The 13,623-nt window shown below is 38.6% G+C and overlaps 1 protein-coding gene and 1 non-coding gene across 2 annotated transcripts in view; one reads left to right on the top strand and one right to left on the bottom strand.

Moving 5' to 3' along the window:
- MRPL48 (mitochondrial ribosomal protein L48) overlaps positions 1–13,623 on the top strand; it is a 41,335-nt gene that overhangs the window by 11,494 nt on the left and 16,218 nt on the right. Inside the window, exon 4 of the mRNA XM_006203347.3 lies at positions 7,446–7,534. Coding sequence (XP_006203409.1) covers positions 7,446–7,534 — 89 coding nt within the window. The remainder of the gene's footprint in view (positions 1–7,445; positions 7,535–13,623) is intronic.
- On the bottom strand, positions 286–358 carry TRNAS-AGA (transfer RNA serine (anticodon AGA)). Its single transcript has one exon. It is a non-coding gene; the product is annotated as a tRNA-Ser (tRNA).

Here is a 13,623-nt window from a genome sequence, read left to right as displayed (position 1 = left end):
CTTGGTCTCATCCCTTACCCTATAACCAGAGACAGAGTTCATTTTGAATCGGTGTATTTTCTGAGGAAGTTTTTTAAAATGTATTAAAATTATCAACTGTTAAAAATTTTAAATGGATGCATATGGTAGAAATAAATTGTACAAAAGAGTGTGTAATGAAAAGTTGAATTTTCTCCTATTTCTCAGTCTTGCTTCCCAGCGGTATGCCCTGATAGCAGTTTCTTTTTTTTTTTCCTCCCCTTGGTTGGGGGGTAATCAGGTAATTAGGTTTATTTATTTATTTAATGGAGGTACTGGGGATTGAACCCAGGACCTCATGCATTCTAAGCCTGCACTTTACCACTGAACTATACCCTCCCCCTGATAGTTTCTTGTGTATTTTTCAGGAAAGTTTAATGCATATATGAACATATATATTATGTGTGTGTATGACTGTATCTTAATGCTGGATATTTAGGTTGTTTTTAGTTTTTGCTATTTCAAAAAACGCTGCAGCAACCATTTTTATACATCTTTATAAACTTGTTCCCATATATTTGTAAGATAAATTCCTGGAATTAAAATTGCTGAGTTAATGGATTGTAAATTGAAAATTTTGGTAAGGCTTGTAAGATTGCCTTTCAGAGAAGTTGTATTAATTTGCATTTATATTTTCTCCTCAAAACTGGGTTTTACAAAACATCTTATTATTTTGCTGTGAAAATTATGTCACATTTTAATTTTCATTTCTTGAAAAAGTTTGTCATCTTTTCATATTGTTTTGGCCATTTGTTTTTCTTTTCTTGTGAACTGCCTGTTTATATTTTTTGCCTATTTTTTTTGGATTGTTTGCTTTTTCATTTTTGATTGGTAAGAACTTTTTATATAGTTTTTATGTAGTAAAGAAATTAGCATTTTTCTATCATATATGCTTTGTATTATTTAAAGTTATCTATCCCTTGACTTTTGTGCTTGTGTTTTTTACTGGGTAGAAGTTTAAAAGTTTTATATAGCTAAGTTTATTAATCTTTGATTTCTAGATTTTGCTTCATGCTTAGAAAGCTTAGAAAGATCTTCTCTACTCCAAGATTATTTTTAAAAATCCTTCATAAAAAATTTTTTTTAATCCTTCATACTATCTTCTGGTATTTTTTTTTCCTTTAAATATGTGGTCCATCTGGAATTAGCAGTGGGTAGGGATGCAGTTTTTTTCCCCCAAATAGGTAGGCAGTTGTTTCAACATTTATTGAAACATCCATCTTTTCCTATAGGTTTGAGAATGTCACCTTTATCATATATTAAGTTTCCAGATAGATCTAGACTGTGTTTTAACTTTGTATTATTTCATTGATCTGTCTATATATTTGATATCAGTACCAAGCTGTTTTAATACTATTGGTTACTATAGTTTTGTAGTATATTTTAATATCTGATATCTCACTAATTCTAAGGTAGTTTTTTGTTTTATTTTGTTTTTAAAGCTGGATCAAATAGGGCATGTTAAATGCTGTTGAAAAAAGATTCTTTTGAGAAGAGGGGTAGGGGATAATAGCAATTTACTCAGTTTCCTGATTGGAGAAATTTAAATTTTCTTCAAAATTTTGCAGTATAAACAACATGATGATAAACATCCTTGTACATTAGGATCTGTGGCCTTGTGTGATTATTTACATAGGATGCATTTCTAAAAGTGGAATTTTTAGGTCAAAGGAAATGCACATTTTTAAAGCTATTGATATGTATTACTAAATTGCTCTTCAGAAAGATTGCACCATTTTGTACTTTTTTTGGTATTTGAGAATCCCTGATTATATAGTCATCAACATTAATTTTTTTTTTTTTTAGTATTTGCTAATATCATAAGCTAAAAATTTCTGGCCCTTGTATTGTAATTTGTATGACTTTGGTTACTAGTTGGTTGAACATATTTTCATATATTTACTGGCCATTTATCCTTTCCTTTATCCATTTTTTTCAATTGTAGTCAGGGAATCTCAATGCCTAGAAGGCTCCAAGACCCAGGGTAACTAACTCACTAATGTCAGCATGCCAAGGTAATTCTCTTTGAAAGGACACGGCTTTGTTGGCATTTTTCATGGGTCTTTGAGATATCTTTATAGTCGGAAGTTTCAAAATTGAATTATAATAGTGTTTGGAAAAGAAAAGTAGGAAGCACTGTCTTGTTCTTTTTTATCCATTGTATTCTCATGTGGGCCAGTTGCTCTCCCTAAGGGATGGGCCTGATAGTAGTGATTATCTTTTTCTTACTGATTTGAATGTACAGGGAGAGGTAGAAGTAAAAGATATAAAGAGGTCTAAGGAGGTTAAATGAAGGGAACTCAGACTCCTGCCATTATAGTATGAGCAAAAAATGTGGAGTCAGCAAAACATGGTACATTCAAGTCCAAGTAGTTCAGTGTAATCAGAAAAACTGAAAGAAGTTTGAAAAGAGATTTTGAAAAAAGTAGGTAGCTGCCAGGCCTAAATCATTGCAGATTGTTTTGGTAAAATATCTCTAGAACTTAAAAACAAAACAAAACAATACTTAGCACATACTGTTTGCCAGGTGTTGGGGTATATCTGCCCTTAGGAACTTGCAGCCTATTGAATGGAGAAGATATCCTTTAATTAGATTCTTGGCTGGGGTTACCCCAATTTTTTCCTCTTTCTTTCTTGCATATCCCTGCTCAAAATATTTGTTCTAATTTTTGAAGGAGAAATAATTAAAGTTCTTTATCCCCATCCTGGATTGATGGGTTGACCTCCCAGTTTAGTAAACAGGGACACTGAAGGACAGTTGGCTCTGGCGTATATAAAGGAAAGGGAAGAATTGTGGGAGAATTCAGTACCTGATTACATTCTGTAATGGTGCTAATTGAAAGATTTTCAAAGATTCCTTTTGAAAATCCTGGGGTTTTGTCTCTTCTATGAAAAGAGTTGCCTTTTCTCTCAGGACGCTGCAATGTTAATATGACAGCAGGAAACCAGCTTGAAGACACAAGCAGGGGGAAAAATTCGTTTGAACTTAGTGGCAATCAGAGGCTTTCAAAGTTGTAAATTTTATAATTAAAACAACTGGCTAATTAAGCAGTTTAACCACTGGTAATTTGACCAAAACCTTTCATTTAAAGGGGAAAATGCTTAGTTTAACAGTCGTTTGAACCAGCTTTTTAATTAACCAGCTGCTCCAATTATAGGAATTGCCCCAAACTGAATTTGAAAATGCCTCCTTGCCAAGGAATTCTGGTAAATGACAGGCTGAGGCAAGCATTAGTGGCATTTTCACCTAAGATGTGTCATTATCTCAAAGATAACTTTTGATTCTGCTATTTGAAACCCTGGTGGGTGGTTGAGTTTCTGTGTACTTAAAGATGGTGACTGGCATCTGAGTTGTTTTTTTAACTTACAGAAAATATTTTACTATATAATGGAGGCACGGGAGAGCTATAACCATAAAGTAAACTCTTGATGATGTTTGTAAATTTAGGACAGCACAGAGACATTGACCTTGGAGGCTGTGAAGGATATCAACAGAGAGGTGCTGTCCCAGCAGGGGGAACAACCCAGCATGGCACAGAGGCATGAGAACTGCATGGTTTATACAGAATGGCAAATGTAGCTCCGTAGCTGAAGAGCAAGGTTTTAAAGGCCTGGAGGAGGGAGAGTGAGGACATGAAGTGGTTAGAACTAGATTATAAAATCGAAGTTCTTATTTACAAAACAGAAATAGACTCACAGACATAGAAAACAAACTTATGGTTACCGGATTTGGGGGGTGGGGGGCAGGGGGTGAGAAGGGATAAATTGGGAGTTCAAGATTTGCAGATACTAACTACTACATATAATATAGATAAACAACAAGTTTCTACTGTATAGCATAAGGAATTGTATTCAATATCTTGTAGTAACCTATAATGAAAAAATATGAAAAGGAATATATGTACACATACATATGACTGAAACATTATGCTGTACACCAGAAATTGACACAACATAGTAAACTGACTATACTTCAATTAAAAAAGAGAAGGAAATAAAATAAAATAAAATAAAAGTTCTTAAATGCTTACCTAAGGAGTGTGAACTTTAGGCAGTGAAAAACCATCAAATATTTTGAAGTATATCAAAGAGCTTCCTTGTCTCATTCATTGGTGCCACTATAGTGCCGGATACAGTGCCTGGCACATTGTAAGTCCTTTTTGAAAAATTGTGTATGTGCAGTGAACAAATGGTTGCATTAATGAAAGAGAATATAAGTTTGTGTTTTAGAAGAATAAAGTTGTCAGCTCTAGAGGATGGACTAGAAAGGGCAGTGTGGATACAGGGAGCCTACCAGCAACACCTCAGCCAAGGCTACCACTTGAATCTTTGCCTGAACTTCCATCCACACTCCCCCTCCCCACACTTCTACCCACAACAACCAAAGTGATCTTTTTAAAATGTATTAGACATATAATTTCCCCATTTGTGACTCTTCAGCGTGAAATCCCAATGCTTAACAAGGCCCAAAGTGGTGGGTTCTGACCCACTGCTCTCATCTCTGATGCACTCTAAGCCCCTCTCACTTTGCTTCAGCCACACTGACAGCCTTTCTGTTCCTTGAGTGTACCAAGCTATATCCCCCTTCCCCACCACACACACACACACACACACACACACACACACAATTGGGGCCTTTGCACATGCTGTTCCCTTTGCCTGGAACATTTATTCTCTATCTTTTTACCTGATAAACTCCTATTTGCCTTTCAGGTCTCAATTTATTTTATTTATTTATTTTTTTAGTAGATAATACATGTACATGGAACAAGTTTTAAAAGACGCAAAAGCATATAAATTTAACATTAAGTCTCCCTCTCTTTCCTGGTGCCTAGCCACTTCTCCTGGGGGATAACCATTATTACCATTTTCCTCTGAATTCTAATTTCAATTCACATGTCATTTTTATTTTAGAGAAGCCTTTCCTGATACTCCAATCCAAAACAGATGCACTAATTGTATTGCCATAACCCTTTTTATCATTTATCGCAATTGGTAATTTTATATTTATTTTGTGACTGTTCCTTCCTCTGTTAATGATTCCTTCTTCCTCCTAGATGGTAAGATTCATAAACAGAGTTTTGTTGGGTTTGACCCCTGATATATCGCCAGATCTTTGCACGGTGCCTGGCACATCATAAGTACTCAATGATTAAGCTTTCCTAAGCTTTGCCTTGAGCTTCTGTAAACTCATTCTTGCCACACTGCTCCTCATGCTCTGCCTTGATATTCTCTCTCTGGCTCTTTCCCTCTCCAGACCATCTTCTCTCTTCACTAACTCCTAGTCATCCACCAAGTTTTATTTAAAACCCACGTGCCCTAAGAATCCTGTCCTGACCCCACAAGTCCAACCTTAGCGCTCCTCCCATGTATATAACCCTTATCACCTTGCATTGGTATTACTGTCTCTCCACTAGACCATAGGTTCCTTATTGCAGAGACTTTCTCTTTGTCCATTATTATAGCTGCTCCAGCTTCTAGGGCAGTGCTTGGTACCAACCCAGCTTGCCATGGATATTAGGTTGGTTGTACACTGAACAACTCTAGTGTGTGCCATTCACATGGTTATGAGGGTTTAACTGTTGCTGGCTACTCTGGTGGGTAATAATAAATGTTTGTTGAATGAATAAATACACTTTGGAGAGTTCAGTGTTTTTAAGAGGTCATATTTTGAGGTTATAATAAAATCTTGTTGGATAAATTAAATTTCAAGGCTCTGGTCTGACAATGATTGTGTACCCATCAAGGGGATTTGAATATCATCTCCTTGGGTGGAGGCCCAGGTTGCAGAGTCTGGAACCCAAAGGCTCAAAGGGTCAATTGGGACAGTGGCCAAGAAGATACCTCAGTTATGTACAGTGCTCTTTGGGAACCTCTGCCAAAAATGCCTCCTTCTTCCTTGTATGGCAAACTCTTACTCCTCTTTCAAGAATGCAGCTGTTACCCCTCTGAACCTATTCCCCTGCATCCCTCTATACATCCCCGGGCATAGTTAGGTGCTCCTTCCTCTAGGTTCCTTGCTCTCATCTCCATGAAAGTATTTTGTATTTCATAAGGTAATTATCTGCTTTCCTGTCGTCCTTCCCCAGTACACACTGAATGTCTTCAGGGAAAGTAGCATATTTTAGTCATTTTTGTAACTGTCCCAGTATCCATACTGTGGTTGGCATATAATAGTAAATGTGGACTAATGAATATTGTTGAAGTGATCCATGATATCCCAGGGCTGTCCTGATGAAATAGTGTGGATTATAAATGCATGGAAGGTCTCTGAAGCTATGACTCTTGATTGGCCTGGCACAGAGCAGACCTGCTTGGAAGCACATTTAGAAAAGAGAAGCCTGAGAAACATTTCACTTAACGTCATTAGACTTTTCCACATCATTTTGTGTTTAGGTCCCCACAAAATAGTGGCCCCAGGGGAGATGAGGGCGGGACTACAGGAGCTGGGAGGAAAGGGAGCAGAACCTAGGACTAGTACTTTTCCAGAAGGTGGAGAGTGAGCAAGAGAGACATAGACATAGCAGAGCTGTGTAGGGCTGGTTCCAGTGAAAGGGTAGAGATAAGGAACTGAGATCAGATCTGGGAAAGATCAAGTCCAGCTAGATTTTGTATTCTTGAAATTCAGAGGTTGTAACACCTCTGAGCACAGGCTGTTTAGTCAGATAGACCTGGGTTTAAAATGCAGTTCTGCCTTTTCCTAGCTGGATGACTTTGGCCAATTTCTATCTTTTTAAGCTGCCGTTTCTTTATTTGTAAATGAAGATAAAAGTAATGAGAAATAAAGGAGAATATATATATATCAGCAAGCCCTTCTTTTAAGGGGATCTGGGTGGCACATCTCTGGGCCTACCACAATGAATATATAGAGAGAGATCCTATTTTTTTTACATACACACTGTTTTGTACCTTAGGTTTTAGTTTTTATTTATTGTTATTTACTTAACAATGTCTGTTGGAGATTATTACATATCAGCACAAAAAAAAGAAAATTAGATGATTTTTAAAACTTAGTGGAAATCTGTGATTGTCTTTTTTCCAGTTATATTTGCTGCCTGTCTCTTTCTGTGAACAATCCCTATTAGAAAACTTCAAAAGGATTATTGTTTGTTGAGGAACAAGAGAAAATGAGAGCCCTGTGAGAATGTATTCTTTTCCCTACCACCAGTGGATCTAGCAGGAGAGAATTTCTCAAAGAAACATGGGTAGTGGGGATTGGATATAGTCCAGGGGCCAAAAGGAGAGAAAAGGGGGGAGGTAAACAGTGTCAGCTCAAGATCAAGAAATAGCTCTGGCTCTTTAAACCAACAAGAGGCCTGCTATCTTCAAATATTCCATCTCGCAGTGGAGAATTTGTCTCCTCACGTATGAGCTGTCTGTCCCTGGCAGAGCTTTGAAACAGGTTTGTCTTATTTTCTCTCTTCTAGGTGGCGTTCTGTTGAGTACCAGTCGGCACTACAGGTCAAAGCCCACCCATGGCATTGGAAGATACAAGCACCTAGTTAAAGCACAAGAGGTAAAGAGGATAGGGGTCCTTTAGAAAAGGATAGTGTGCAGCTTTTGCAAGGACTCAAAGATCAGATATGCATAGATTGGATAGTACTAGAGCTAAAAAGGATTGGGGGTCGTCTTTCAGTCCTCTTCAGTTACTTAGTTTGAATGTGATCCAGAGTGGAGATGTTTTTGCCAGTTCCCAATCTTGTCTCTAGGCCATGTTATCACAGTGAAAAACAAATGATTTAGTTTTATTATTTGTGATACTTAAAGAAAACATCTTCTTAGTACTTAGTTCCATATGGACCTCCCGATGGAAATGATACATTCAGTTTAGTTTGGCAAGTAGAGGTGGATTAACATTTTCAGCCAAATAGCTGATTTTTACAGTATTTGCAGGTTGAAAATATGTATGTGTTACTTGAATTCATTGTCACAGATAACTGGGAGTTAGTTCTGAGCATTACAAGATTATTTAGCTTATTTATCTGACCCCAGCTGCAGGATTGCTTCTGTGGTGGTTATATTTTTGTGCATTTGCAGAGGACTTAGTGGTGGGATGGACATAATGCTGTCTTGAAAGTCAGACAATTTGGCTTTGAGTCATGATTTTATCACTTCCTGTAAACAGTACAGTTAGAAAGATTTGCTGTTCTACTTGGGGAGATTTCAACATCTTTTTTGGTTCTTTGGCTTAGTTCGATGCTTCCACACAACCATGCACATCTCCCATTGCCCCTCTCACCTTGGCAGAGGTCCAATACCACTATATTTGGGCCTCAGAAGCCACTAAACTTGCCGCATTCTCCTGAGCATCATCCTTATATCAAGGAATTTCATGAAAGGAGCATTGCTACATCTGAGGCTTGTATCAGGCAGCCTCCCAGAAGAAAACAGCCCTACTAAAATTGTTCCTTTGTGGTAAGAAGAGTACTGAACTGGGGACCAAGAAACTTGTGTTTCGCCACTTATTAACTTCGTGATTTGGGGTAAGTTAACCTTACCCCTCTGGGCCTGGTAGGCCCTGAAATTATACGTAAAATGTTTTCCATTTGTGATTTTTTCTGGGAAGACAGTCCATAACTTTTGTTAGACGCTTTGCCAAGTTTGAGGAGCTCTGGATTGGAATATCTTTAAGAGTCTTTCAGCTCTGATATCATGTAACACCATAATACCATCAAATAGTTATCAAACATCTATTATGTGCTAGGCACTGTTGCGGGTACCTTGCCTATTCAGACTAAGTTGCACTAAACCTTTATAGTATGACTGAACAAAACCTGATTCATACTCAGAGGGAGTTGATAAACCACTAGAGGTTAAGACATAGATAATTATGCTCCCAAGCAGAAAGTGACAAGCACTAAAAGGAAGATACAAAGTGCTATTAAAATTCAGAAGAAGTGATTTACACCCTTTTTAAGTTGTGATACCTTAGAATAAGTTATTGGAGTTGTTTTATTTTGGGATATCCCCCTTCTAAAAGTCCCACATAAATTAGTGGGAAATAGAATTAGTTTTGTTTGGGTGTGGGGTTTTTTTTTTTTTTAATTTCTTGAGATCCCTCCTCAAAGATAATTTTCTGTATAACATGCTCTGACCCGCTCCTTGGCTTGGTATAAAAGGAAGCGTACTGTTTGGTGCCATTTTTCTCTCTAGCCTCCTGTCCCATCTCATGGATACCATGCTCAAATCAGCCTACTGTTTTGAGGCCTCTCACATGCTCTTCTGTCTGCTTAGAAGACCTTCTCTCCTTCTTCACTTGGCTAATACATCATGAACTTTTCAATCCCATTGAAGAAGCAGGAAAAGGAGGGGGAAAATGAATCTCCCTTTTGAGAAACCTCCCTGGATTCCCTGCACTGGGTTACTTGTCCTACCATGAGCTGCTGGAATTCCTGTGCTTCCTCTGTCCTAGAACTTGCTGCTCTGTTTTGACCACCTGTTTCGATGACTATCTCCCGTCCTAGATGGTGAGCTCCCTAAGGGTAGAGGCCATGTCTCATTTTTTTCTATATCCTCAGGGTCCAACACAAAGCCTGACATCAACTAAAGGACAAAAAATATTGATTGACCTGAGCCTAAATGTGGTTATTGGAGCTGCCCTAAGGTTTTGTAGATCAGAGCTGGCAAACACAACCCACTCTCTGCAGACAGCTGCCTCCGGATGACCTTGGTTGCTTGAAGGGAGTGATGCTCCTTTTGTTAGGGCTGTAGGCTTTTCTCTGATGGCATTTATTGCTCAAAGGTGGCTAGCACAGTAGTGCTGGATAGTAGTGGATGCTGCTACAGGCTCCTCACTTCCTGTGTGAGACAGCACACTGAAAACTTTCATCTGCCAGCTTACAGAGACTCTGACCCAAGTCCTTGTCTCTTTTGCATCCATGGGGAACTGGACTGGAAAAGCTAAAAGGCATCTTTTGGCCCCTTTTCTCTCCCTAAGCTTAGAGCCTAGAAAAAACAATAAGCAGCCAGATTCCCATTTTTTCCTCTCTGGCTCTCAGGGTGACTCCTCTACCCTCTTGAGCCCTACATCCCTGGGATAAGTGTTAATTCTCATGTACAAAGTACCTAGTCCTCATCCCTTTTCTGCTAGTATAATCTCTTCACTCCTCCTTTCAAAGGTCCCAAGCTCTGTCTTATGACTCCTGAACCTTGGGAAGGAAAAGGTACATCTTCCTCATCTCAATTTTCTTTATCAATACTGGTTTTACCTCTTTCTTGCATGGCCTAGTTTATAACTCTGGATTGGTTCCCATTCTTCCATCCTATGCCCTTGTCCTCGTGTCTTCTCCGAGGAGTTAGTGAGATGAGAAGAGGAATGAAAACAGCTTCTTCTTGGGTGGCAGCATGGGGGATGACAGCAAACCATGGGATTCCAGGTCTCAGCACAAACCCAACCTCCTTCTCAGTGATTTCCCATTTTGTACTCTATGTTTCTTGCACATTTTCTCACACACCCATGCTGTCTCATGCCTCTGTGCCTTTGCATGTTCTCTTTCTTCTTTATGAGATGAGACCTCCCTTTTTTTTCTCTTATCATGAAAGACCCAGCTTGACTCAGGGCGGTGAGGGTTCACATTTTAGAGAATATCTTAAGACATAGCACTGTGTCTCAGTGTGTAGATCTCATTTTCATTCTGTTAAATTTAAGAGGCTTCAGATTGTTTGGAGTAATTCCTATTTGATAGAAATAAAAAGAATATAGTCCTTCACATTTGTACAATGCTAGGTCATTTCTCCCAAAACCACTTACTTGTTCTCAGCTTTTGTCCAGCCTCAGGTCTCGGGATAATAGCCCAACAATCAAAGAATTGCCAAGAGGAAGATGTGGGAGGATGAAATGGAGGCAACATAAATTGCTGTCAGTTTCAGTTGTTGTATGTTCTATTTTCCAGGCTCTGGGGCAAGAGGATAAGGTATATTTTTTTTAACTCAGACACTTTAATTCCTCTTTATAGAATGGCCCTTAGGAATCAAGATACTTTTTCTCTTGGAAACTTCATGCTGTTTTGACTATTGACACAGAGGAGGTGTTTGTCATTTCTGACACCTACTTATTTTGTTGTAGCACCCATAGATAGATCAGCTCAGCCACAAGTCTGGGAGGAGACTGTGGCAACATTCCCAGAAAAATCAGCAGATCGGAATCACTTTAGGATGGCATTCCTAGCTTCCTGGAAACAGAAAGATTGATTTTGCTGGTCTGGTGACTGTAGGACTAGACATGGATTATAGGACTGGCTTACAGAGAGTTGTTTTAAACTAGCATGCATGTTTTCCCTCAAGTCTGCCTCTTGTAACTCATTGAAAAGAACAACCATCATTGAGCATCTGCTATGTGCCAGACACTGTGCTTCGCACAGATGATGCTGTGGTGAGTGGGACACAGTCTCCTCTTACAAAAAACATACAGTGGGCTGGGAAGGATGCTGCTCAAAAGTGTAGCTAAATACAGATGGGAAGTGCTTTACTAGGGGAATGAACTCAGTATCAAGAGAGCAAAGTTAAAGGAGCAGTTCTCCCTGAAAGGGTCAGTGAAGGTATTACAGAGTTCAGTTCAACAAACATTTATTCAATACCACCTGTGTTGTTGCACTGAGTATGTAAAGTGAACTGACACTCATCTAGGAGTAGCCCGTTGCTTGGGGTACCTGGAAACACTGGGGCTGTAAAAACAATAAAAACAGTTTCCCAGAGCTTTTCCAGGCACAGAGTGATTTCTGTGAAGACCTGGCTTTTCGCCTGTGCTGGTCTCTAGCCCACTGAAGTCTCATCCCACCTTGCCTGTTCTGCTGCATTATAGCATTGTCAGTGTTAGAGAGATTCATATTTGATGTGAATAAAAATAATGATCCCTTTCCATTTTTAAAGTGCTTTCACATCCATTATCTCAGTGCCTCTCAAGACATAGGCCCTTGGAACACGTGATCCGAGCCAAACCCCTCCTCAAGTTTAACAATGACAATCTTACACATTTTGGAAAGATATTAAGTTAATGGATTGAATTTTATAAATTTCAAATTTTTCTCCCATCAGTTTTACTTGATGAAAATAAATATTAACAGAGAAACTCATGTTTGCATATTTTTGACATGCAGAAAACTCTGTTTACATAATATAACCATATTTTCTGCCAGTAAAGTCATTCTTGTTGTGTAAGGTGACAGCATGTTGATGAGTATTTCATGTTGCTTCCCAAAGGGAAGCATGATTTATTTTAGGCCATCTGCAACCAACAAATTTGAAAACCACGCCTTTTGATTCACCAACTCTCCTGTGAGGTAGACAGGGCAGAAAAGGGAACTGATTGAGAAGCATAAGTGATTTCTCTATGACCATATGGCTAGTAAATAACAGAATTAGAACCAGAATTTAGTTCAGTTCAACTCAACATTTAATATTGCTCTACTCGAGGATTAGAGAAATGAATGAGACATGGCACCTTCTTATTAAGATAGTGGTTTGGCTGCCATAATAGAGAAATCAACCTAATCAAGGGGCTTAAGCAAGATAGAGTTTATTTTTCTCTCATATAAAAGTGTAAGTAGATATTCCAGCTTTTTGTTTTGCCATACTTACCATCCTCCTTCTCTCTCATAGTGAGATGGCTGCTCCCATTTCTGGCTTCATATCCACATTCCAACCAGCAGGAAGGGGACCAGCAGAAAGGGAGAGCAGTATGCATGAGCTCATATCCAACTGGCCAGAACGTGGTCACATAACTGTACCTAGCTGCAGGGTTGGGAAATGTAAATTTTATTATGAATGGTCATATGCCCAGCTAAAATTCAGCCGTTCTGTTATTATAGGAAAAAGAGAGTAGATATTGAGGAAACTGGTGGCTCTGCACACCTTCCTTAAAGGCAAAGATGGAGGTTAAGAGAAATGTGTTGGAATTAGGCAGACCCAAGGTAAAGATTCAGTTCTGATGCTTACTAGTGTGTGTCCTTGGGTATGTTACTTAATTTTTCTAATCCACAGTTTTCTTGGCTTTTAATAACCATGTTATTTAAATGTTGTTGCAGGAATTAAGCTAAAAAAGAATGTTTTAAGAACTTAGCATAGTATCTGAAACATGGAGTCCGTAATAGTGGTGGTGATAATGATGATGATGATGATGATGATGATGATGATGATGATGATGATTGCATTAGTCCCTCTTTTTACAATCCCATAGCACTCTATTTTCCTCCCTCAAAACATGCATCTTCTTATAATTCCTTGCTCTATATATGCCTTTTCTGATAGATTGCAAGCTTCAGCGAGGAGAGACTATGGCTGTCTTATTTACTTTCATAACCCTAGTGCTAACCCTGGTCTGACTTATCACTAGCGGTCAGAAAACATTTGTTGAATAAATGCGTATATGTGATAAGTGATAGTTGTGTATAAGGGGGAGAGGATTGCTATGGGAATACATAGGAGTAGGACCTAACTCAGCATGAGGAATCAGTAAAGGCTTCCTGAAAGAGCATGAACTGAGTCTTAAAAAATGTCTAGGAATTGCTCATGTTGAGGGTATTGGGTGAAGAGTCAGGAAGAGGAAACAATCTTTTCAGGAAGGAGAAACATTTTAGGCAAAGGTGGGAAGTAATTGATTCTGGAGAT

The sequence above is a fragment of the Vicugna pacos genome, chromosome 10 (assembly GCF_048564905.1).
Source record: "Vicugna pacos chromosome 10, VicPac4, whole genome shotgun sequence".
In the NCBI taxonomy this organism is placed as follows: domain Eukaryota; kingdom Metazoa; phylum Chordata; class Mammalia; order Artiodactyla; family Camelidae; genus Vicugna; species Vicugna pacos.
This window is presented reverse-complemented; position numbering and strand designations above follow the sequence as displayed.